Below are 23,624 nucleotides of genomic sequence, written 5' to 3'. Positions count from 1 at the left end.
TTTCCCATGCAGTTCTTGCTCTCTAATTTTGATCGGCATTGCCATCTGCAATAAAGCATATATATTGTCTTCGTTAAAAGAACATTGATGTATAATAAATATGCCTTAAATTTGCTAGTATTCAATTTCATTTTCAGATTCTAATGGAGCATCTGTCAACCATATTTTACACTAATTACCTGTACGTTCTTCAATAAGATAGACCCGTGAAGGTCCCGGGGTAGAATAGGCCTTCAGCAACCCATGCTTGCCATAACAGGTGACTATGCTTGTCGTAAGAGGCGACTAACGGGATCGGGTGGTCAGACTAGCTGACTTGGTTGACACATGTCATCGGTTCCCAATTGCGCAGATCGATGCTCATGTTGTTGATCACTGGATTGTCTGGTCCAGACTCGATTATTTACAGACCGTCGCCATATAGCTGGAATATTGCTAAGTGCGACGTAAAACTAAACTCACACACTCACACACACACTTCAATAAGATAACCAAATGCATGATAATTAAAGCTAGAGAATAGTGTACGATATTAGGAGAAGGTATTTTTATTTCGCCACAACCGGCCGCCTAAAACCGTACACTTCTTTTTTTCAAAAATGTTTCATTCATCTGTATGAAAGTTCCTTAACCGTTAATATAATCTAATCCTATTCAAACGGGTCGTTTTAGTTTGTATTCAAGTGTCTGTGTTCACTTTATGTACATACCGTTATCAATCAACAGGTGTCCAAGGATACGAGGGCGTGGCTTCTGGTAATCTCGGGTGCGAGCGAAAAGAACGAGCCTGCGCAGGCGACCGTAAAATTAACCAATTAAATCTTTCGTGTGATCACGTGATAGTTGACCGATTGCGTGCTATAAATAACACCAGGAATCCCCGGAAAAGTAATCGGCTTGAAACAAAAACATCGAGGCAAGGGTTTATTCAGTATATTTATTTATATGAAGTGTACGGAACTTAGGACACCGTACGGATTTCGGAGCACTGACTCTACAATTTATTGAACATTTGTTATGTATTGTCGAATATTTTATCTGTTTTTGTTCACCAGCTTCGTGTGGATAGTGGCCACTGTATCGTAATGTATCGATGCAAACACTGTTCACACGTGTCTAATACTCAAAGAAATTATGTTGCCCACTATCAGTACCATCGCGGTGATGCCAATGTCAGATTCCTTGCTGTTACGGCGAATGTAGACGCGACTTCAATACATATTCATCGTTCAAATCACAAGTAGTTAGAGATCACTTTCACCAGAGACCATATAATATTATATGGTCTCTGCTTTCACCACGAACAGAATGTGCAGCATAGTGATATTGAGATTATGAAAGGCAATGTACTTGCCTGCAGTATCTTTGATTGTTCAGAAAGGTTTGCGAAATTTCACGATTTCATAAAACATCTGAAAGTTCATATTGCAAGGCACGATAGTGTTGGATGTCCCTACAAAAAGTGTAGCTCATGCTTTACCCAAGTGTCTAACTTTACAAGTCACGTATCTAGAAAGCATAGGTCACAGCGTTTGGAACATCTGGAAAATGATTTTATCGTGTCATTGGTGGATGGTAACACAAGTTCTGAGAGCATGGTAGTTGATTCAGGTATAACCATGTTAGATAGAGGAACCATCTCTTCTAATGAAATAATTGACATGAATAAAGAATTTGAACCAGAGGTCACTGATGACACAAGGAATCAGTATTTAAGAAATCTTGCATGCTTTTACATGAAACTACAGTGTAAGAATCTTTTGCCAGTTAGTACCTTACAACAGATTGTGAGGGAATTCCAGGACATGCACAGTGCAAGCCAGTCCATTCTTAAACACAATGTCACTGAGAAAATGAGAAATTTAGGACTACCAGTAGAGGTGATGGGTGAAATTATTGATGAAATAACGCTCAGTGATATATTCTCGTCATGCAATATAGGCCCTTTGAAAACAAACCAGAAACGGAACACCTATTATAAACAAACCTTTGCCTACACTGAACCAACAGAGGTTTATCTTCGTTTGGATAACAATGAGAAGGCATCCTCAAAGCAGTATGTGTCATTTAAGGACTAAATAAAAATGTTGTATCAGCATTTTCCAGATAGTTTTAACTTTGAACCATCAAACATAGAACATAAATTCAGAGATGTGCATGATGGGGTAGTCTGCAAGTCAAATACCCTTTTCAGGAGGAGTGAAAAAGCATTCACAATAATCCTTTATCAGGATGCATTTGAGGTAGTAAATCCATTGGGTTCCGCAAAGAAAAAGCACTAACTGATTGGTGTATACTACACTTTAGCCAACTTTGATGTTCACAATAGGTCCAATATAGATCATATGCAGTTAGCTGTTTTGTGCAAGGAGAGTTACCTAAAAGAATTTGGTGCCCAAAATGTTTTGTCAAAACTGGTTGGAGAAATCGAAGAGGTGGAATCAGTTGGGATAAGAGTTGGGGAAGATGATTACATCAAAGGAACAATATTGTGTGTGGCAGGGGACGATCTTGGGTCTCACACGTTAGGTGGGTTTGTAGAAAACTTTAATGCTAATCAATTCTGTAGATACTGCTGTATAACAAAGGCACACTTTCAAGAGTATGGTGCTGTAGCTTAAGGCTGTAGGAGGACAACAGAACTCCATTCAAATTCTCATGGACAATTCAGACATGGCAAATCATATGGGCATAAAATCAGACAGCATTATGAACACTTTAAACTTTTACCATGTTGCCATGCCAGGTTTGCCACCTTGTACTGGTCATGACTTGTTTGAGGGGATAGTTCCCTATGACATGGCACTAATGATTCTCTATTTTGCAACAGAGAAACACTTTTTTACTTATGATCAGTTAAATAGGAAAATTGAAAACTTTCCTTACAAAAGCACTGATGCATTAGATCGTCCATGCACTGTGAATTGTCAAAGTGACAAAGCAGGAGGTCAGGCTATACAGAACTGGGTTTTAATCAGACTTTTGCCTTTGGTGGTTGGTTCATGGATTCAATACACTGATAGTGTTTGGCAGTTGTATTTGAAATTGAGGGAAGTAATTGAAGTTATATGTTCTCCATGCATAACATCCAGTCATGTCGCATATCTCAGGGTTTGCACTGAGGAATATATCTGTGATCGAAAGTCACTCTTTGCTAATACACCACTGCGTCCAAAACACCACTTCCTCTCTCACTACCCTGAAATGATTTAGCTTTTGGTCCTCTGACACATGTTTGGACAATTAGATTTGAAAGTAAACACTCCTACTTTAAACAGTGCGTGAGAAAATTTCACAACTACAAACACATCACTAAAACTCTAGCATGTAGGCATCAGCTTTTGCAAACCTATCACTCTTCAGGAAGTTTGTTTTCAAATGAAATTCGCTGTGATGATGGTATCCCTTTTATTGCAGAAAATTATTGCAAATAATTCCAGGAAGCTGTTAGAGAAAAGTCATTTACTGGGATGAGCACCACTATTTCCAATCAACTTGTGCACAGAGGTATAAAATGTCAGACAGGCCTGGTATTAATGCTATCAACTGCAAGAACTGACAGTCATGTCAGAAGAGTAGGCTCTATCAAAGGGATTCTTGTCAGGGACTCACATGTCTTTTTGCTGTTGCATCTTGGCCTTTATGCTCTGACCTTTGAAACATTTTCAATCATATGTGTTAATATATCTGAACTTGCAGATCTCCATCCCCTCTGTGAATATACAGCTTTTGGTGAAACCTACATTTCTTTGAAACACAGCATAGAGTAATAGTGGCTGACCCTGCTGATGCACTGACTGAAGAAATAATGAAAATTTTACCCAGTATTGATGACACATTGCTGCAGTCATTGATGGGAAGATTAAAGACATTGGGTGTAGAAACTGTTGATGATTTAGGACTTCTACAGGAGCAAGATCTTAAAGGTTTTGTGAAGCCTATCCAGATCAGGAAAATCCTCACTTCTGGTAAGTTGGGTGCATCCACTTCCATATGAGTTTATACTGTGTGCCTTTATTGTTTTCCTCAGGATTTGACAAACTGATTTGCCATGGCATGACTTGCCTGGTTTTCTGTTCTTAAGGCGAGCTGACACGCTATAACTGAGTCAAAATCATGGTTATTCTTGACAATAAATTCACCTCAAAGCATTATTATATCGCGGACAACTATGTCAGTGCCATGAATGATGAGCACTATTTGTTCTTTGGTAATCTGATTGTATATTTTGGATACATTATATCATTACAATAAACCATTTTGTTTACAATGGCCGACAATAAAGCCACATGGAACTTGAAGTTTCTTACAGTTGCTTCAGTAATGTTACATTCATATAGGTCTACTAGTACATGTTGAATTTGTGGTGTTTTCTTTTTTCAAAGTGGGCAATGGAAAGTTCAACTTTCAAAAAGGTCCTCATCTCAATCTGAACCTTCAAGTCCAGTTTCAGGAACAGCATTGATGTCTCCTTTAAGCAGTTTAGGATCACCATGTCTGATATTCTTTGAGAACAGCACCAACTCAGATCCAAACTGGGTTTACAAGGTTAATGTTCCATGGACCAAAATGGGCAGAGATATAACAGGTCAAATTCATGTTGCTAATGATTATTATCAAAGTTGTATTCAACTCATGTTTGATGACTAGATTGGTCAGCACTCCTTTAGTAGTATAGGGAATGGGGGTTCTAAAACACTTTCAAGAAAAGTCTCTACAAAGCCTTATTTACTAAATAAGGCTTTGGTTGGGCCCTTAGCTCTTGCTACTATTACCCCTACTACTTAACGTGTGTTGGAGGTAACACTGTGCCGTACGGTACGATCAATAATTCTTCTCTTACAAAACCCTATGTCACGTTTATATCGATGAAACAGTTTAACGTGAACCGCCTATGATCTCTTTGGTGTTCGTAATAAAGGCTTGTTGGGCTTTTTGTATCCCTTGTTCTATGTACTTTTTTTTCTCGTCTTCGCTGATAGCAGACTTACGAGTCTTGGACCGAATATCTTGTTTCATTCCGTTATATTTTGTGAGTTCAGAGAGGATTGAACGAAACTCCTCTTCTGAGATCTTACTATCAGAGAGTGCCGTGGAAATACGCCCACTTACTGTGTTGAGCTTTGCTTCGGCCAGAACCCTGATCTCGTCGTGTTTCAATGCCTTACGATGCAGTCTGCGTGATACTAACTTAAGCGCCAACCCTAACACCCCTGCTATCCCAGCTGTTATTTCAATACCTAGCACTATAGGTGCAGCCACGATGGTAGCTAACAACCCAACGCCTGCCGCCCCTAGTCCCATGCTGGTTGCCATAAGGGTAGTGTCAGCCCCGTCCAAGATATTGAAAGCTCTATGGTACTTTTTACATAGTGCTTTCCGCGTGTCACGGTCTTGTTCTAGTTGGCGTTTCACATCACATAACTGCCTCAAGCGGAACCCATCTACGGTTTCCAGCGTCTTTGCTACTTCCTCTACGACTGGGTACAGACCCATCCTATAATATATTTTTGAAAGATATTTTAATTGGGTTTCAGTTAAAAGTCTATCAATGAATTTGAAGTCTACAAGTTCTAGACCATCAGTTATGGTAATAGGTGAGAGTCTAATAAACTTTTCTGTTGTAATAAAAACCCCACTGAGGCTTATTAAGCGGTTTATAGGACCCGTGGGGGCGGGGGTATCCCGTTGTATAACAATACGGCAATATTGGTCTACGTGTTCGTCAAACCAGTGTATTGACACCCCGGGTAAAATTTGGTGTACTCTTGAGGTGTTTTCATTGTCTAAATAAAAGAAGACTTCTATGATGAGTGTGTAAGGGGAGGATAGTCTATCAAGAGACCACGTGTTCAAATAATTATTGCTAAATGTTAATTTATTGTTTGGTCCAGCACTTAACCTATTTATTTTGGCATACAAATGTAGCGGGGTTGCTACGGTACCCTCCGTAATGAAATCCCCGACCCAGATACCGTTGTTCCTAATCTTAGAGACTAACGTATCTTCGTTTAATGTGATATAAGGTGAGGTGAGTGTTAAGTTGATCAGCCATTTGGGCTCTTTTAAATCTGATAACGACATCCGTCTGTACACGTTGTCTTTGAAGTGCAGGATGTATAATTCATCTTCCTCACCAGGCTGATCGAATCCCTCCGTATCTCCTAGGTCGTTAAGCGTAGTGTTGGGACGATGACTGGTCATTATTATACTATTACGATATAATTTCCAACTGGTTTTCTGATAATAATTCAGGGGTGAACTTCATACCCATGAAGTGTATGTTGTCAGGCAGGAAGATCTTGGTTAGTGATATCTTGTTTTCCATGATCACGTTGACCCCCTGCAGACTGGTGTTGGAGCCGACACCCACCCGCACGTAAACGTTGCAAACTTGATACTGGTGTCGTTTCCCCCACCCGAGTTTGATCCCCTTCACGATCTCGACATCATTCCCCGATGGTTCCCCTAGGTAGACTTTGATGATCAGTGTTGAGTTTGCCGGTAGACTCTCTAGTATACTGACCACGCCTTCGAATTCAGACACCAACTGCAATGTCACGTTTTGTATGGCCGGTTTACTAGATAGCATGTGGGCTGCCATAGTGTCGAGTGGGCTGACGACTACGCTACGTCTCTGAGTTGGGACGTAAGCCACGAGCAGGGTTCCATTGTTCACGACTTTGTTTAGGTGGTTGTCTTCGTTATCCGTGAATACGTAGGGGGAGCCGAGCCTAATATTGAGAAACCAGTCGTTATCGGGTAACAACACCCACTTGTCATCTTCGGTGAAGACGAGCATATATGGCTTGTTTCGGGCGACGGTAGTGCTCTCAACATCGTCTAAGTCGAACAGTTTACCCCCGAACGATGGGTATATTATCCAGTTATTACCGGTGTTGACAAGGGCGTACTTAGTGTTGACTGTTGCTCTTGTGGTATCTACTATATCACTTAGGGTTCCACCGGAGGTGACTTCAACGCGTTTGCAAATGTTGTTTTTCAGTTGCAAGGCGTACGATTTACCATCTACTCCGGGAGCGTCGAAACCGCGCGTGTCTCCGAGGTCAGAGATCCCGATATTGACGCATTTTTTCACTCCGGGCCCTTGTGCGCTGGTCATTTTACGTGAAGCGTTAAGCTGAGGTATCCTATATTTACAGGATTATGATTTATATCTAACACCGATATTATCAGCTCAGGTATGTTGCCCTGGGTTAATCTCTTATACTGCCGTGGTGAAAACGACTCGGTTCTACCGTCGTTGTATTTCTCAGTTTTCACCGGCACTGCTCTCAGTATAGTGGAAGGGTGACCCCCTTGAATGTTGTACGTTGTGCTCACCTGACCGAGATGAATGTACAGCTCTCGGTACGGTACTAGGTCGGGTAACTTCGTGCCTGTGACGGTTGTTGTTGGTTTTATTTCGTCAGGAGACATACCGAGTATCCTCGCTAATGGTCGGCCGAGCCTCAAGGGGTTTCTTCCGTTGTTGATTAACACCACTGTACCGTTTGAGTCGTTCATCTTGAGTTCGGCTCCCAGGGGTTTGAAGACCTCGTCGTTTAGAGAGCACAAGCTGTAGTAGCCGTCAGTTATCTGACTGCGAGTTCCACTGACGAACAGCTTATTGTTGCTGGCGTTGATGTTAGTCCATTGCGGTAGGTAGGTGATATCGCAGAGTGCGACTTCTAGTTGGCCTGACGTGTTATCGATCGCGTGCGTCAGCTGAACGGCCTCACCGCTCGTTATTCCTGGAAGTGTTATGTACATATTATAATATATAATTTATATATTATAATATGGACTTAGCACACTTGAAAATCGTGGTGGTAGGTAGTACGGGGTTTAAAACAACCTTTATTAATATCTTTGAAAACTATATCGTGACCGTTAATAACGCGCAGGCGGTGGTAAACTGGAATCAAAACCCAATGCAGTTTTGGCAGAACCAACTCAACTTTGCTGTGTGGTGTGCGACGACAGGGTCGGGTGTGACACTAGACTACGGTATAGACGAACTGAGTAAGGCAGTCATTTTGTTTCATATTTATTATCAAACGAGACGAATATTGAAGGAAATAAGTGCTCCTCTTCCCCAAGATAAAGCGTGGAGTATGACGAATAACCCCTATGATAAACGCGCTTATGAACGTGTTTGTGGGGAGTTTGAGATTCCAACGAATAAAGACTTTCGCCTTCCTGGTGTGAACCATGGTCTCGGTATAGTTTACGTGTACTTCTACAGGTCCGGAACATATATAGCCGGTTCTGCAGATGGTACATACAACCCACACCGTCATACATTTACAGGTCCCACAACGAATGAACAGATCCATGTCAGCTACATAAAGCAAACCAATCCTGATGCAGCCACAGCCTGGACTAAAATGATCTCAAAAACATCGAAAGAATTGACTCATGCTGGTACAATACGCTTGAACGACTCGATTCGAACGTACGTGTGGGCGCTGTTGGGTGCGCAGTCGATGACGCGTTCCAACATCCTCGGTAAGGGAACTGCTTACGACGCTCAGAAACAGTTCGTTGCCAACGTTGAGGATGCTATCAATTCTCCAGTTGATCTCCCGCGGGCCATCGAACGCTACCAAAACGTGTTAGAATACGCCAGATCGAAAGTCAACTACGTGTTCGGCGTGGGGCTGTACATGGCTCCGAGTGATATGCAACTGAGAGTAAAAAAAGTGGTGGGTTATAACAACAAAATAGTCATAGCCACGGCGGATCAAAAGTTGGGTATCAACCCCGATATTAACACCCCCTATATCCCACACATCCCACCACGTGAAACGAGTATAGCCCCCGGAGTCTAAAGTTCAACCAACACCACAGGAGGTGGCCCCCCATATTCAGGCCTCCAATCAGCAGCATATTGATAGTAAAACGGCCCTGGTGGTTGGTGGGGTAGCTTTGGGACTTATTTTGTTAAAAATTCTTTAGCCGCTACGTACACCAGACCCGCCACGGCGACGATGGCTGCCCACAGGTTTTGACTGAGCCACGTGGCAGTTTTAGCCAGAGCGCCCAACAACCACGAGACGATACTACCCAGGATGCCGGGAAGGGCTTCGGCGGCTTTACCAGCCAGTTTAGCTAGGCCTTCCCCGAGTTTTTTTATCCAGTCTTTAACACCACTTGAGGTTCCGCCACTTGGGGTTCCGCCGCCGGCAGGCCCCACAGTACCCCCTGTCAGTGACACCACCAAGGTTGATATGATGAAACCCAATGCAGTCAGAATGCTGGCGATGGTGATCCCTTGCTCCCGGAACAATATCCGAATCCTGTCTGCTAACGTGGTGTCTCGGTAGAGGACTTGATTGATGGTTTCCCGTATACGGCTGACCTGGGATCGAAGCTTTTCTTTGAAGGAGGATGCTGTCTCCAGCCAGGTCTGCCTTTCCTCTTCCAAATTACGTATTCGTTTCTTGATGGTGGCTTTCAGAGCCTCGTCCTCAGTTTCACCGAGTTTGTCCTTTTCATGGGCGATGTGGTCGTCTATCACGCTAATTTTGGCCGTGCTTTTCGCGAGATGTCCGCTAATGGTTTGCATCGTCAGATCCAACCCCCGCAGTTCCGAAAGGTAAATTCGAGACCCGGGAAGGGCTTGTTCTCGTAGTCGGCCAACACCTTTTTAATATCATAAGTCATGTTTTGAACCGATGTGGCGTCCCTGATGTCTTGCAGACCTTGACGGACCTTCGGAGGATACTGCTTAGGCCGCGCGCCACCGTAATCTATGAAGCCTAGTTCATCGAGGATCAAGTCATTCCCATGTTTACTGCCCAATGTTGATAAGGCAAGCGGTTCTCTCGTGCGTTTATTCACGAGATCGATCTCCGGGCGAGCCTTCAAACGCAGCTTGCCATTGCTATCGATGGTAAACTTGGAATAGTCTCGCCACAGCGGCTTGAGTTTGGATTTATTTTCAACTGCGTTGTAATAATCGTCGACGGCCTGCCACGTGAGTGCGCCACCTTGCGAGAATGAGGTCTCCTGGTCATCATCGAATGCCTGGGCACTATCGCCCCGTATATCATCCATAGGTATGTCTTCATCCATTAGTATTAAAAATATATTTCCTTTATATAACAATGTACGGCAGAAAATTAGATCCTTTCAGAAGATTGAGAGAGCCATTAGGCGCCAGAGCCGTGCGCCAGTCGGTGACCATCACCAACAATCCCAGCAAGATAGACCAGAATCAAACTCTGCTGGTTAGATTTCCAAACCTTGGTGAGAATGACCTCATTGTACCAGGCACTGTTCGACTGGCGTTCAATATCACGTTGACCTCCGACAACGACAAACGCGAGCTAGTGCGGAACGTGGGTCGAGCTATCATCAAGAAAACGACCGTCAAGATCAGCGGTAACGAGGTGCTGAGCATCGACGACAGCGACGTGTTTCACTGCTACGGGGATCTCTGGAAAAGCGAGGGAGAACGAGTCAATGATGTGTACCAGGGCATCAGCAAATCAACCCGGTCGCGCATAGGGTATGCCTTCACGCCAGACCAGCTAGACAAGCTATCGGACGGTGAAAAGGCCATCGCTCGAGCATACGGGAATCGATTCTGCGTGCCGCTCGACTTTGAGTTGCTCACGGGACACGCGCCGTTTTACCAGGTCGCGCTGGGTGATAGGCTCGAATACGAGCTCACGTTTAACGACTATAGCAAAGTAGTGCGTACGCCGAACGGTGATGAGGCCAGTTATGCCATAGACAACATCTCTCTGGAGTTCGACATGGTCACTAGCCCGGAGCTGGCCAGGCAGGTTCGAAGCCAGTACTCTGGGAAGATGGCTATCCTGTACGATCGCGTACTGAGGCATAGATCAGTCGTGCGAGATAAGAGCGACACTGTGTGGAATATCAACCTGAATGTGCCGGCGCGATTGATGAAAGGTATCCTGGTCATCCCCGTGGAGGATTACGAGCCATTCCGGAGGGACAGCGAGAAGTTTTTCAACCCCGAGATTGAAAAGGTGGAAGTGACCATCGAGGGCGTGCCCAACCAGCTGCTCAGTCATGGTATGAGACCACACCAGCAGTGGGATGAGATAAAAAAGCTACCAGTGGGGACCTCACATTATATAACAAAGGACCTGGACCTCGGCTCCGTGCAGATCGGTGAATACCTGACCACCAAGTACGCCCTATGGTTGGACATGCGATCCACGGATGATGATAAACTGCACGGTAGCGGGCGCCGTATAGATAACGGCAGCGAAGGGATAACCATCCAGATTACTAAGAAGGCTCAACCCGCTGGTAAGTTGAAATTATATCTGTACGTTATTATGGACGCGCAACTTAATATAGACAATGGGAGATTCGTGCAAGCCATCTACTGATGGGGGGTACCCCCCACTGCCCACTGACCCACACTGCGCCATAGTGTGCGGGCAGACTGGCTGTGGGAAGACCGTTTTCGTGTTGGATATGTTGGAGGGTTACTACAAGGATGTGTTCGATAACATCGTTATCATGTGCCCTACTCTGAGCATGAATAAAACGTAAGCGCGACCTTGGGTGATGACGGACCCGGACGTACACAAAATCGACCCTGGAACACGCCTGCAGGACTGGTTGAAAGCTCTTCACGAGAAATTTAAAGGGGAACCGACGCTGTTTATACTGGACGACTGCAGCGCTAATCGCGAGATAACAAAAAAGAGAGACATGCTATCGTACCTGGCCTTCTCCGGCCGGCATGCAAATCACAGCGTCTGGGTGCTAACGCAGAAGTTCAACTCGGTGTTGAAAGACCTCAGGGAGCAGACGCGATGGGTGGCCTTATTTCACTGCAAGGACAGGGATTCGTTCGAGGAGTGTTTGAGAGAGAACGATGTGATGAGCAAATTAGAACGGGAACGGGTGAAGAAACAGCTCGCTGAAACTAAACACGCTAAGCTCGTGCTCAAGACCGACCAACCAGTAGCATATAGGGTGTGCTAAAGCTAAGCAAAGCTTAGCAAAGCTAAGCAAAGCTAAGCAAAGCTAAGCTAAAGCTAAGCAAATGCTAAGTATAGCTATGATATTTGAAGTGTTTGTCGTGTGCAACTTAACCTTCATTTCTCTGTGTTTTGTCTGCATCGGGTATTATATAGTTAAAACTAAATCTTACTTGTTATATTATAAGATGGAGTGTGAGGAATTGCTCGTACAATTGTTGGTACCTGGGGTCTCCCTCACTGATGATAAGCGAGAGAAACTGGTGGCGTTGGCTGTTGGCGGCAAAGCCAAACATTACTTTGGAGACTACACTCCGGATAAAATTCACAAAATGTCAGCCGAAGAAATCGATAAGCTGTACGCTAGATACGAGTCCCGGCTCGGAGCAGAAATGACAAAGACAATAGGATCGGCTATGACCCAGATATACACCGGTATTGTATCATACTTCCTTCCCATTCCACCAGAGCGCCGACTTTACCTGTGGGAGGACCTCGAGAAAGACCCTTTTATCGAACACGCCGTGAGCTCTATCAGCTGCGAGCTGTACCACAAATATGGTATGTTGTTGGCTCCAGTGACGGCGGCGATTATCACGGCAAAGCATTGTCAATTTGAGAGAAAAAATAATAATAATAGTATAGATGGATGCTGCACAGGAGACCCCAGTGGGGGTACCCCCCACACCCCCAACAGTGAGGGAAACCCCCACAGTGAGGGAAACTCCACTGGAGGAGACCCCTTCAGTGGGGGTACCCCCAACAGTAACCAGACAGAAGAATCCTAAGAGAGTAGCTGCCGGTAAAAAACGGTGGTGTAACCAACATAAAATTGTTACAGTGACCAACCCAACCCGACTGTTGTTGGCTGTAGGCGTAACTGCTGCCGTGGTGATAACATGGTTATATCGTGGGGGTGTGGGAAACCCTGGGGGTACCCCCACTGTGGGAAACCCTGGGACCCCCACTGTTGGGGGTGTGGGGGGTACCCCCACTGTCGACCCGCATATCATGTTATAATTTTAATATTTTTATATCATATACATAATGTCTGAGGGGAAAACGTTCGTCAACGACGCATACCACGCCACAGTGGTCGCCAGTCTAGCCGTAGGGTACGCTCGGTTGACTAAAATGGTGCTTAAACAACCAACTATCAAGCTAGATTTCAACCTGCAGGATATGGGTATGCTCATAATGAACCTTGGTATGGCGATGGCCACAAAAGACATCCTAGTAAAACAAGGGATAATACCTGAAAATATAATGAAATAAATATAGGATGGCCACGATAGCTATGATGGTCGGTGGGGCGTTAGTGAATGCCCTGGCATTTTCCGGGAGTAATTTCCTCTTTTCGAAACTACGAGATGACCACGCAGCTGAAATACAGGAAGAAAGGAAGCGGCACGATCTCGCTACTGAGAAATTACAAAAGGCACAGGCCGAGTACGCTAAAAAACGCCTCCAGAGGATCGATTTTATTAACGAACAACTCCAGCGTGAAAACCATGCCGTTCAAACATTCAACGATGTCGATGAAGCAATGAAAGAATACTACCTACTAACTGGTAAACGATTGGAACCGCTAAATAAACCCACACTCGCTCAGTACTACACACCATCCAAGGGACAAATGAATCGTGAACTGGGCTTCATAGTGTTGGGTATAGCAGCTACTGCGTTGGTTGCGAAGCAATTAAATTAAATACCTATATAAGTAAACATGAGACCCGCTCCATACCGATGCGAATACATACTTATGGGGAAGACCGAGGCCTGTGGTAGGAAATGCAGGAATCAGGGATTCTGTTGTTTCCATATGGGAAGTCCTAACTACACGTGTTCTGTGTGTGGTATCGGGGTTAAAGGGCACTACTGTCCATGTAAAGCTCACGGAGCGAACGTAGTCAGACATCAACTCATCTACGAGAATAAAAAGGGCTACATAAAAGAACGTAGGCGACTGCTCAAGATAGACTCCAATTAGACATTGGTTCTCTTAGGTGTAAACACAACTATGACTACTGTACGCAAGCTTAAGCATATCGCGAGAAGTCGTGGTGTGATCGGGTATTCTCGAATGCGGAAGTCAGCATTGTTGAGATTACTAGGTTTAGAAGCCCCTACGGTAAAACAATTAAAAGCTCAAGCAAAACAGCTTGGATACACGGGTTATTCAAACCTGGGGAGAGCCGGGTTAACCGCATTGTTATCACATGCCCCCGTAGCAAAACCTCCCACTGTAAAACAACTGAAAGCCGAGGCACACGATTTGGGTTTAGGCGGATATTCCCGTATGAGAAAACCACAGCTTGTAGAATTATTACGACAGAATAGAGCTACTGACCTACAGTTCATGCGCACTGAGCGCGCTGTAGGCAACTATTTGAGAGGTTGGCACATGCACGTTGATAGAAACATAGACATTACAGATATCAAGCCTCTGATAGCTGATAAGGTCAACCAGGAACTAAATAACCTAGGAAGTATCAAGTTTCAGATCACAGTGAAAATGTCACTCGATAAGCAGGTTGGGAGTACCACTGAGTATGTTCAGCCTTACTTCCGAGGTAAACAAGAGGTCGTCACACATACAGAGACCATTGACACATCAATCGATACCAGTTTTCAGCAGATACGAGAATACCTAGAACGCTACACACACTTGGGGTCCGGGTGGGCTGTAGATAAAATCGATAATGTCTATCTAGACATAGCTAACTACGTGCCATTCAGAGGCGGGTCATACCTAGCCTTACCCCCCTACTATAGGAACAAAAATGCCATAGTAAACGTTAAGAATAGAGGAAGCGATTGCCTGAGGTTAGCTATCAGGTCAGCCTTATTTCCAGCTGACACTAATCCGAACAGGCCTTCTAATTATCCTCAGGATGATGGGCTCAACTGGGATGGTATAGATGAACCCACCCCCATATCCCAGATCACTAAAGTAGAAAAACAGAATAATCTGGCTATAAATGTCTTTGGACACGAAGGTAACACAACAATAGTACACAGGGTCAGCGAAGTGAAGGATCGCCAAGTTATCAATATATTCATGATCCAGCGAGGTGACAAGTATCACTACACATGGATAAAACACTTTAGCAGGCTGTTGTATGACCAATCGGCACACAGAGAAAAGACCCACTTCTGTGAACGATGCCTACATGGCTTCACCCAAGCTGATTTATTAGAATCCCACCGGGATGATTGTCAAGGTGTGGGGCAGACGGCCATACGAGTCGACATGCCTAAGGAAGGTGATAATATCCTAAAATTCGGTAACCACAAGAACCAAATGTCTGTGCCTTATATCATATACGCCGACTTCGAAGCCTTGGTGGTGGGGGATTCCCCCAGTGGTGCCGTCGGCGAGGTCCCCAGTGGTAGCTTCACCCACAAAACACAAGAGCATAAAGCCTGTGGGTTTGGATACGTTGTCGTCCGTTGTGACGGGGAAACGAAAGCTCCGGTAGTGTATAGGGGCCCTGACGCGGCTGAAAGGTTTCTAAAGTGTTTGCAGGAGGAAGAAAAAATTATTAGGAATACATTGTATAGAATCGCTCCCATGCGTATGACCCGAGTCGACAGGCTAGCTCACGCTAGTAGCACTAACTGTCACGTGTGTGACTCACCACTTAACGGTGATTCGGTGAGAGATCACTGCCACATAACTGGTAAGTATAGAGGCGCCGCTCACAGCGCGTGCAACCTCAAGCTTAAAATCAACCCTAAGACAATAAACATCCCCGTTGTCTTTCACAACTTGAGAGGGTACGACTCACACTTGATCATGCAGGCCATCGCGAAAATCGATGGTAATATAACGTGCATCCCCAACAACATGGAGAGATACATCTCCTTCAGCTTAAACGGACTTAGGTTCATTGACTCGTTTCAGTTCCTCCTGTCGTCACTCGACAGTCTGGTCAAGGCCAACAATACCTTCCCTATCACCGATCGATACACAGACGCCGAGACTAGACCCCTGCTTATGAGGAAGGGTGTGTACCCCTATGAGTACATGGATAGTTGGGCCAAGTTCACCGAGACCAGACTACCCCCTATTGACTGCTTTTATAGCAAGCTGAATGAGGCGTCCGTCTCACGAGATGATTACTCGCACGCGACTAACGTATGGAATAAACTGGGTTGTAAGAACCTGGGTGATTATCACGACCTGTACTTGAGGACAGATGTACTGCTGTTAGCTGACGTGTTTGAGACGTTTAGGCGGTATAAACTCGACCCCGCATGGTATTACACCAGCCCAGGTCTGTCGTGGGACGCCTTGCTTAAAAAGACCGGAGTTAATTTGGAATTGCTCACAGATTACGACATGCACCTATTCATTGAGAAAGGCTTGCGAGGTGGGATTTCCATGGCATCCAAACGATACGCGAAAGCAAATAATCAATACGTGAAAGGTTACGATCCTAACAAGCCAACCAATCACATTCTCTACCTCGACGCAAACAACCTGTACGGCTGGGCCATGAGCCAGTATCTACCTACAGGGGGATTCGAATGGGTACCCCACGTTGATGTTATGGGGGTTGCACCAGATTCGAACAAAGGTTATATCCTCGAGGTTGACTTAGAGTATACCAAGGAATTACACACATCACACAACAGCTACCCCCTGGCCCCCGAACGTATGAGGGTTAACCCAGACTGGATGTCTGAGTACCAACATAACTTGTTAGGTGGGCGTGTGACAGACGTTGAAAAACTCGTGCCTAACTTAATGAATAAGACCAAGTACATCGTTCACTATCGCAACCTACAGCTGTACCTGTCGTTGGGTATGAGGCTGACCAAAATACACAGGGTGCTCATGTTCGACCAGAGCCCATGGATGGAGCCCTACATCAGAATGAACACAGACCTACGAAAAAAAGCCACCAGTGATTTTGAGAAAAATCTCTACAAGCTCATGAACAACTCGGTGTTTGGTAAGACTATGGAGAACCTGAGGAAACGCGTGACCGTGAAGCTGGTTCGGTCGAGTGAGGAAGACAAGCTCAGGAGATTGATAGTCAGTCCGGCATTCAACCGTAGTAAGATATTCACAGACAACCTGGTTGCCCTACACATGAAGAAAAGCCACATAAAATTCAACCGGCCTGTTTACGTGGGGATGAGCATCCTCGATTTATCCAAACACCTGATGTACGACTTTTACTACAACGAGCTCAAGAAACAGTACGGCGACAGGTGTGAAGTGCTGTACACTGACACGGATTCCCTGCTGTTAGAAATTCGAACCGAGGACGTGTACGAGGACATGAAAAAACACCTCGATTTATACGACACCAGCGACTACCCTAAGACCCATGCCATACACAGTACGGTAAATAAAAAAGTCCTAGGTAAGATGAAGGACGAGTGTGCTGGCACGCCCATAGCCGAGTACATAGGTTTGAGACCAAAGATGTACTCCATACTGAAAGCCGACAATAGTGAGATCCGGAAGGCTATGGGGGTTAAGAAGTATGTGGTGAAACAACACATCAAACACGCCAGATTCAAGGAAGCCCTGTTCAAGACCCGTACCTTTAGGCATAAAATGAACACACTTAGAAGTGATGGACATAAGATATACGGACTGACTATAAACAAGACGTCCCTGTCGCCTATGGACACGAAACGTTGGATAGCTATTGATGGGATAAACACATACGCGTATGGACATGAAAAAATTTGAGGCTATTTACTACAGCCCGCGTGGGTACTGGAAAGGAGCTAGCGCAGTAGATAAGCTAGCTAAAATAGCGCGAGTACCCCCGGAGGAAGCCAAAGCGTGGCTTGAAAAACAAGCCCTGTGGCAGATCTATTTGCCGGCACCACGCTACGTGCCTAGAAGGAGGTTCGGTATTAACATACCTAATAGCGTTCACCAGGCAGACCTACTGTTCCTACCCCACGACAAGAGGTACAAGTATGCCTTAACCGTAGTGGACGTAGCCAGTCGTTACAAGGAAGCCGAACCCTTGACCACGAAAGATTCGGCCCAGGTAGCCAGAGGATTCGAACGCATATACAAACGCAGTCCGCTGACGTGGCCAACAGAGCTGCAAGTTGACCCCGGACGGGAGTTCATGGGTGCCGTGTCACAACTGCTAGCCAAACACGATACAAAGGTCAGGCGTGGCACGGCCGGAGCCCATCGCAGCCAAGCCATAGTTGAGAGATTTAATAGGACTTTGGCTGAGCGCTTGTTCGGCCATCAGTATGCTAGGGAGATGGCCACCCCTGGAAAACGATCGACTGAATGGGTCACGAGGTTACCCAAGGTGGTGTCGGCAATCAACCATGAAGTCACCCGTCTCACCGGTAAGAAACCGGCAGACGCTATCAAACTAAAATCAATAGTTGCAGAGTCGGCCGCTCCATTGCGTGGGAAGGAGAAACAGATACCAGATAGGGCCCTAGTGAGGTATCTATACCAGCTGGGGGAACACGAGGGTGATAGCCGTAAGCGGGCCACCGATCCTATATGGTCAGTCAAAACTTACAACATAGATAAAGTGGATATAAAAGCCGACGAACCTAACTTGTACTACTTGAGGGATGGGCCGGGTAGGGGGTTTGTAAGAGAAGAATTATTGATCGTACCGTACGGCACAGTGTTACCTCCAACACACGTTAAGTAGTAGGGGTAATAGTAGCAAGAGCTAAGGGCCCAACCAAAGCCTTATTTAGTAAATAAGGCTTTGTAGAGACTTTTCTTGAAAGTGTTTTAGAACCCCCATTCCCTATACTACTCCTTTTAATATGGCGAGTAGACAGTGGAATGTGTTAAATTGTGTTGGATAAGGCTGCTTTAAATCTAAATCTCTGCTGCTTCAAATTAGAAAAGTTATATACCATGTTAACAGTATGGTCTTCATTCTTTCACTAGATCCATTGCAGAAAGAGAAAAGACTGATGCCTGATGCCAGGAGAAAAATCGTGAGAATCATTGTTGATGAAATCAGAACGAGGAGTGTTCATGCAACAAAATCACAGTTCAGTGTTACTGCAAAGAGAATTGTACAGATGTTTCCAAAGAGTCTAGAGTATAGGATAGAAGATATCATTGTAGGTACAGGATATGATTCATGTGCCAAGCTGCTCCTAACAGAAATGACAATCTGAATAGGCCAATGGGTGTGAAGATGGGTGTGAAGACAAGTGACATAGGAGAAAAAACTGGAAAAAGAAATGAAGTCCAAGCAGTGGGAGAGACATCTAAGAAGAAAGATTTATATGGATGTATAAACTTTTCCCCAAGTTTGAGCACTGATGCAGAAAGTTTGGAAGAAATCAGGGTGGATATGTGCAGAAAACACAATCAGAATCCAAAGAATCATGACTGGGACACCATAGAGACTCAACTTCGTGAAACATACAGCTTACAGAGAGACAATATCAACGAAGGAGAATGTGTCAGGGATCTGTTGTCTAAATGGCCCTTTTTATTCACAGGGAGGTGTCTGTTTCTCCTTTTCAAGCTACTGGTTGGGCTGGATATCAGAAACACAATCTGCGAAGCTTTTTCTAAGAAAGCTCACAGACTGAACAAGTTTTTAAAAACAGAATCAGGTATTTGTAAAGAAACTGATGAACTCATCAGAGAGGCTAAAGTGCAAACTGCTAAGGACAGTGTTATTGCTTGGCCACCTGCTAATATCCTTGCGATCATGAAGTACCTCTCAGAGAAGGAAGAAGAACCTTGCTTCACAGTGGATGTAAGAATTTAGAACTTTTAGTTTTTAGTCATTTTACAATGTGGAATGTTTTAGGAATAACCTTGTCATGACATGTTTTTAGAAAAGTGATAATGGGTAACGTGTTTATCCTTACCATGAAAACCAGCCTCCTATCCAAGACGAAAGGATTTATGTCTTTTCACAGTGTAGTAGCTGCAGCAAGATTTGTTTAATACCATGCTGAAAAAAGGTACTTGTTTATGAATTTTATGTGTTGCTTTGGTACTGAATATATTGTTTATACATGTACCTTTCAGGACACGTCTACCAGATCTGAAGCTGCAGACACAGACAGCTTGCCATGGATAGTTTGCTCTGGTAATTTTTTGCTTTAGGTAAAACCTCTCACTCACTTGTTTTCCAAACTCAACTGACACAGATCAAATGAACTCAAACCCACGTGACCACAATTAACAATTTGGCGCAATTGCAATTTTATTTCAGCATCAAATGCATATATGAAAACATATAAGTAGCATGACTTTACTGTACCATGGTATAGGTTAATGTGGATATTGACTTGACCAATCAGAGAATTTCACTCAGCCTGATTGTCAAGAAATTTGTTCAAACCCTGCAGATGGCGCTTGATTATAAAAGTGCATGTATGCAATGGATACACCATTTCTCTTGAGTCTTTTACCCTGACTTTTCAAAAGAACAAAAGTTTTAAAAAAAGCTAATTATGTAAACATGGTAGAATGTCTGTTTCCAAGTTTAGAACATAACAAACAGGTAAGAAACATATTTCCACACATCATTCATGTTACAGGCAAGAGTGTTCTGGAGGCCAAGAAATTCAGGATTGTGGTTGACAGAGTGGTGGTGTTGTCAGACTTGACAAGCTTTATAACATCCCTGAGTGCACTGTTTGCTCTATTTTACATTCGGAACATTCAGTACCAACATGGAGCATCAGCTACCTTGGAATTCATACAAAGGTGAGTGTCACTTGACACTTATTGCTTTTCATGATTATGTACCTACAAATTTTCAGTATTGGATGATTCAGATAACATATTTGAAAATGTTGCTAGTTATAGATGAAAGTTCACTCTCTATATCCAAATATCCAAATTTCCAAAAGATCATAAATTCAATAATTCATTCAATGAATTTATGACATAACTTTGTGAACCTTCTATATTTGATAAATTTCAATGGTCAGTAAAAACGAGCAAGCTTTTACTTCCAAATTTCTTTTTCTAATTCCATCTTAAGGCCAGACACGGCACCTTCAAACTGACATTTTTGCTTCAATCTATCAAAATCGAGATTTTGATTTTTTTCATTTATTTAACACATGTACTTCGCGATACAACATGCTGTTTTTGATATAATGTCTTTAAATTTGATATAAACCCCTAAAAACATCATCATATCTGTGGAAATAGTTAAATATGTGTGTAATCAAACTCTGAAAACACTGATCTTTCACCCGTAACCACGCCCCTCCAGCGTAAACGAACCCATTCATGTTATACATCGCTAGAAAGCTGATCGTTTCCGCCATGTTGCTGGTCAAAAACATTCTAAAAATAGATATTCCACGTGCGGATATCTTCACTTTCCCGCGATAGGTATTCTGTACGAAAACATCCTTATGAGGCGAAGTATCCCACAGTGCAGCATTCGCCAAGGCGAAATGTCCCACAATGCACCATTCGGCAATCTTCGTTACTTCCTGATATGGCAAAACATATCCCACAATGCACCATTCAGCAAATCAACAAAACATCGCCCTTTCCCGGTAGCATTCAAAATGGTGTCTGCTTAGCGAAAATATTGATCGAGAAACGTCGTATTTGAGATATTCTTGACTAACGGTTGTTGTATTCTGTAAAAATGAGATTAACAAAGTCAAAGCACGGCTACGTAAAGAATACGAGGCGCAGTTGCGGCAGACATGCTTCAAATACAGTGTCAGTGGTGCGACAAGTGTTGACAGCGCAATCAAGCTTGTGTTAGATTCTGACAGCTTTGACATTTTCGATGCGTCGGAAACATGTTAGGGACCACGCCTTTGAGGAAAACATTCCCACTGGAGCCTTTGAAGGTAAGAGCGGATATTCACGCATAAAACTTTATTTTAAATCTTTTGAAAACCTTCAATCTCATTTCTGTGACAATGTATGCCAAACTGATCGATCATACCAATGGGTGCGAAGGGACCGAGTTTGTGTTGAGGCAATTAGGTACTTGTTGTAATTTTTTTTATTTTATTTTTTTTGTATATGAATTGTTTCATGTATTTGGAATACATCCCTTCAGTAAAGTGAGATTCTGAATGTGTTTGTCTGGTGTCAAAGTAGAAAAAAAACATGACCAAACCTATTTCCTCATTTTCTCCATATACGTCATTAGCGATCTTAGTGCACTTAGTTCTCGGTTGTTAATCACCCAATTTGAATGAAATTTTGTGTACATATAGGCAGTTGATCACTTTATGCAATAACAGAGAGACTTTTTAAATTTTTTCCCCCGATTTCTTTTTAAAAAATAAAATATGAGTGAAAAATCAACTCAAAAAAGTGATGTTTTTAAAACAAAATTATAAATAACAGAAGTCTTTTTTAAATATTTTCTCTCTATCATTGCACCCTACACACCCCAAGCTATGATGTAAAGTTGAAATTATTTAGATATCTTTACTAGTTTTAGAGAAAAACTTTCACTAAATTTCATCATTTTTCAGGCTTTCAGCGGCCATCTTGGATGTTTCCATGGCAACCAGTGGCATCATCACCCGGAAAAGACTCTTTTTCAATTGTTAACATGTATACCTCTAAGTTGAAACTAATTAAACCTAAGAAATACTTCATAAGCATTTTGTCATATGTGAGGTGCAGTGTCTGGCCTTAACAATTGGAAAAATATATTGGGATCCAGTGGTAATCACTGCTGCTATTATTCTTTTGATAGTATCAACATCCTAAGGACTAGTACTAAGATAGCTAAAGCTACTACTGGTTAGTGTTTTATTCAATGTCATTGATTCTACACAAGTCCAAGTCCACTTTTGTGGTCAAGATTTAATGTGCTTATATTCACTGAATTTGCTTCATGGTTATTATTTCTGTGAAATAGCACAGACTATTCTGTTTACTTTCAGATGTTTTGTTGGAATCAACCCAGACAAGGGCAGCAAGAGTGATCGAAAACGGAAATCGAGTTGTGCTGGAAGTGTTAATGCCAAGGTTCTGCTGCGTCTTATCAACCAAATGGCAAATTTTGAATGGACAACCTGTTAGATTGTGAACTGTGACTGTTATCTCTCTTGACTGGAAGGACATGATGATGCGGGTACAATTCATTTGCTGGAGGTTTTCCAAAGTTATTGTAAGCCTGTTATTATTTTTCATGTCATCTCAGGTGAAAGTGAGTTACTGGCTTGGTGCATTGTCTGATCACATCCATGAACCACTTGTCTCAAGAAAGCTTTACGTTTAGGAGACTATTTACAACTATGACACATTTGTATCATCCATATTTTCAAATGTCTTAGGTCATTGTTCCAGAATTACCATGTATAATGTTTAATTTGTGAAAAATATCTCATGAACTGAACTTGTTTCATGTCAGTTTTGTTCTCTGCAAATGAGACAGCATGACGTTTTTACAGTTATGATGTTCTTAGTTCCACCTCCCGATTCCGTATTGTCGGAATCACGTGAGATGTGCGCATGCGCTGAATCATCAGTTGTGCGTGCATTGTTTCAACAGTCAACATACTTATACATTAATTGGAACTAATTATCGAAGTTTTAGACGACAGGAGTGGATATACAAGCTGTCATTGACATCAACAGGTTGGTTCTTACACCGAGTTCGGAGAGACGTACGAAACTTTTTCCCTGGATTTCTAATTGTGTAGAAAATTCAAGACAAT

At 43.4% G+C, this 23,624-nt stretch overlaps 1 protein-coding gene across 1 annotated transcript; it reads left to right on the top strand.

The window, feature by feature from the left end:
* Window positions 1-841: 841 nt before the first annotated feature.
* Window positions 842-23,299, top strand: LOC137282192 (uncharacterized). Its single transcript, XM_067813927.1, has 7 exons — window positions 842-916; window positions 3,700-3,968; window positions 4,386-4,548; window positions 18,886-19,714; window positions 19,993-20,053; window positions 20,508-20,676; window positions 22,848-23,299. The coding sequence occupies exons 4-7, from the start codon at window positions 19,085-19,087 to the stop codon at window positions 22,984-22,986; spliced, it is 999 nt and encodes a 332-aa protein (XP_067670028.1). The 5' UTR covers window positions 842-916; window positions 3,700-3,968; window positions 4,386-4,548; window positions 18,886-19,084; the 3' UTR covers window positions 22,987-23,299.
* Window positions 23,300-23,624: the final 325 nt, after the last annotated feature.

The sequence above is a fragment of the Haliotis asinina genome, chromosome 1, assembly GCF_037392515.1.
Source record: "Haliotis asinina isolate JCU_RB_2024 chromosome 1, JCU_Hal_asi_v2, whole genome shotgun sequence".
In the NCBI taxonomy this organism is placed as follows: Eukaryota; Metazoa; Mollusca; class Gastropoda; order Lepetellida; family Haliotidae; genus Haliotis; species Haliotis asinina.
Note: the sequence above shows the minus strand (reverse complement) of the source record. Positions and strands in the feature narration are given on the sequence as shown.

Bases quoted from the DNA above. Each gene is read 5' to 3' on its own strand.
- LOC137282192 (XM_067813927.1), top strand. From the start codon at position 19,085: ATGTGCCAAGCTGCTCCTAACAGAAATGACAATCTGAATAGGCCAATG. The intron at 19,715-19,992 runs GTAAGAATTTAG...TGTACCTTTCAG, and splicing joins AACCTTGCTTCACAGTGGAT to GACACGTCTACCAGATCTGA. The intron at 20,054-20,507 runs GTAATTTTTTGC...TTCATGTTACAG, and splicing joins GCCATGGATAGTTTGCTCTG to GCAAGAGTGTTCTGGAGGCC.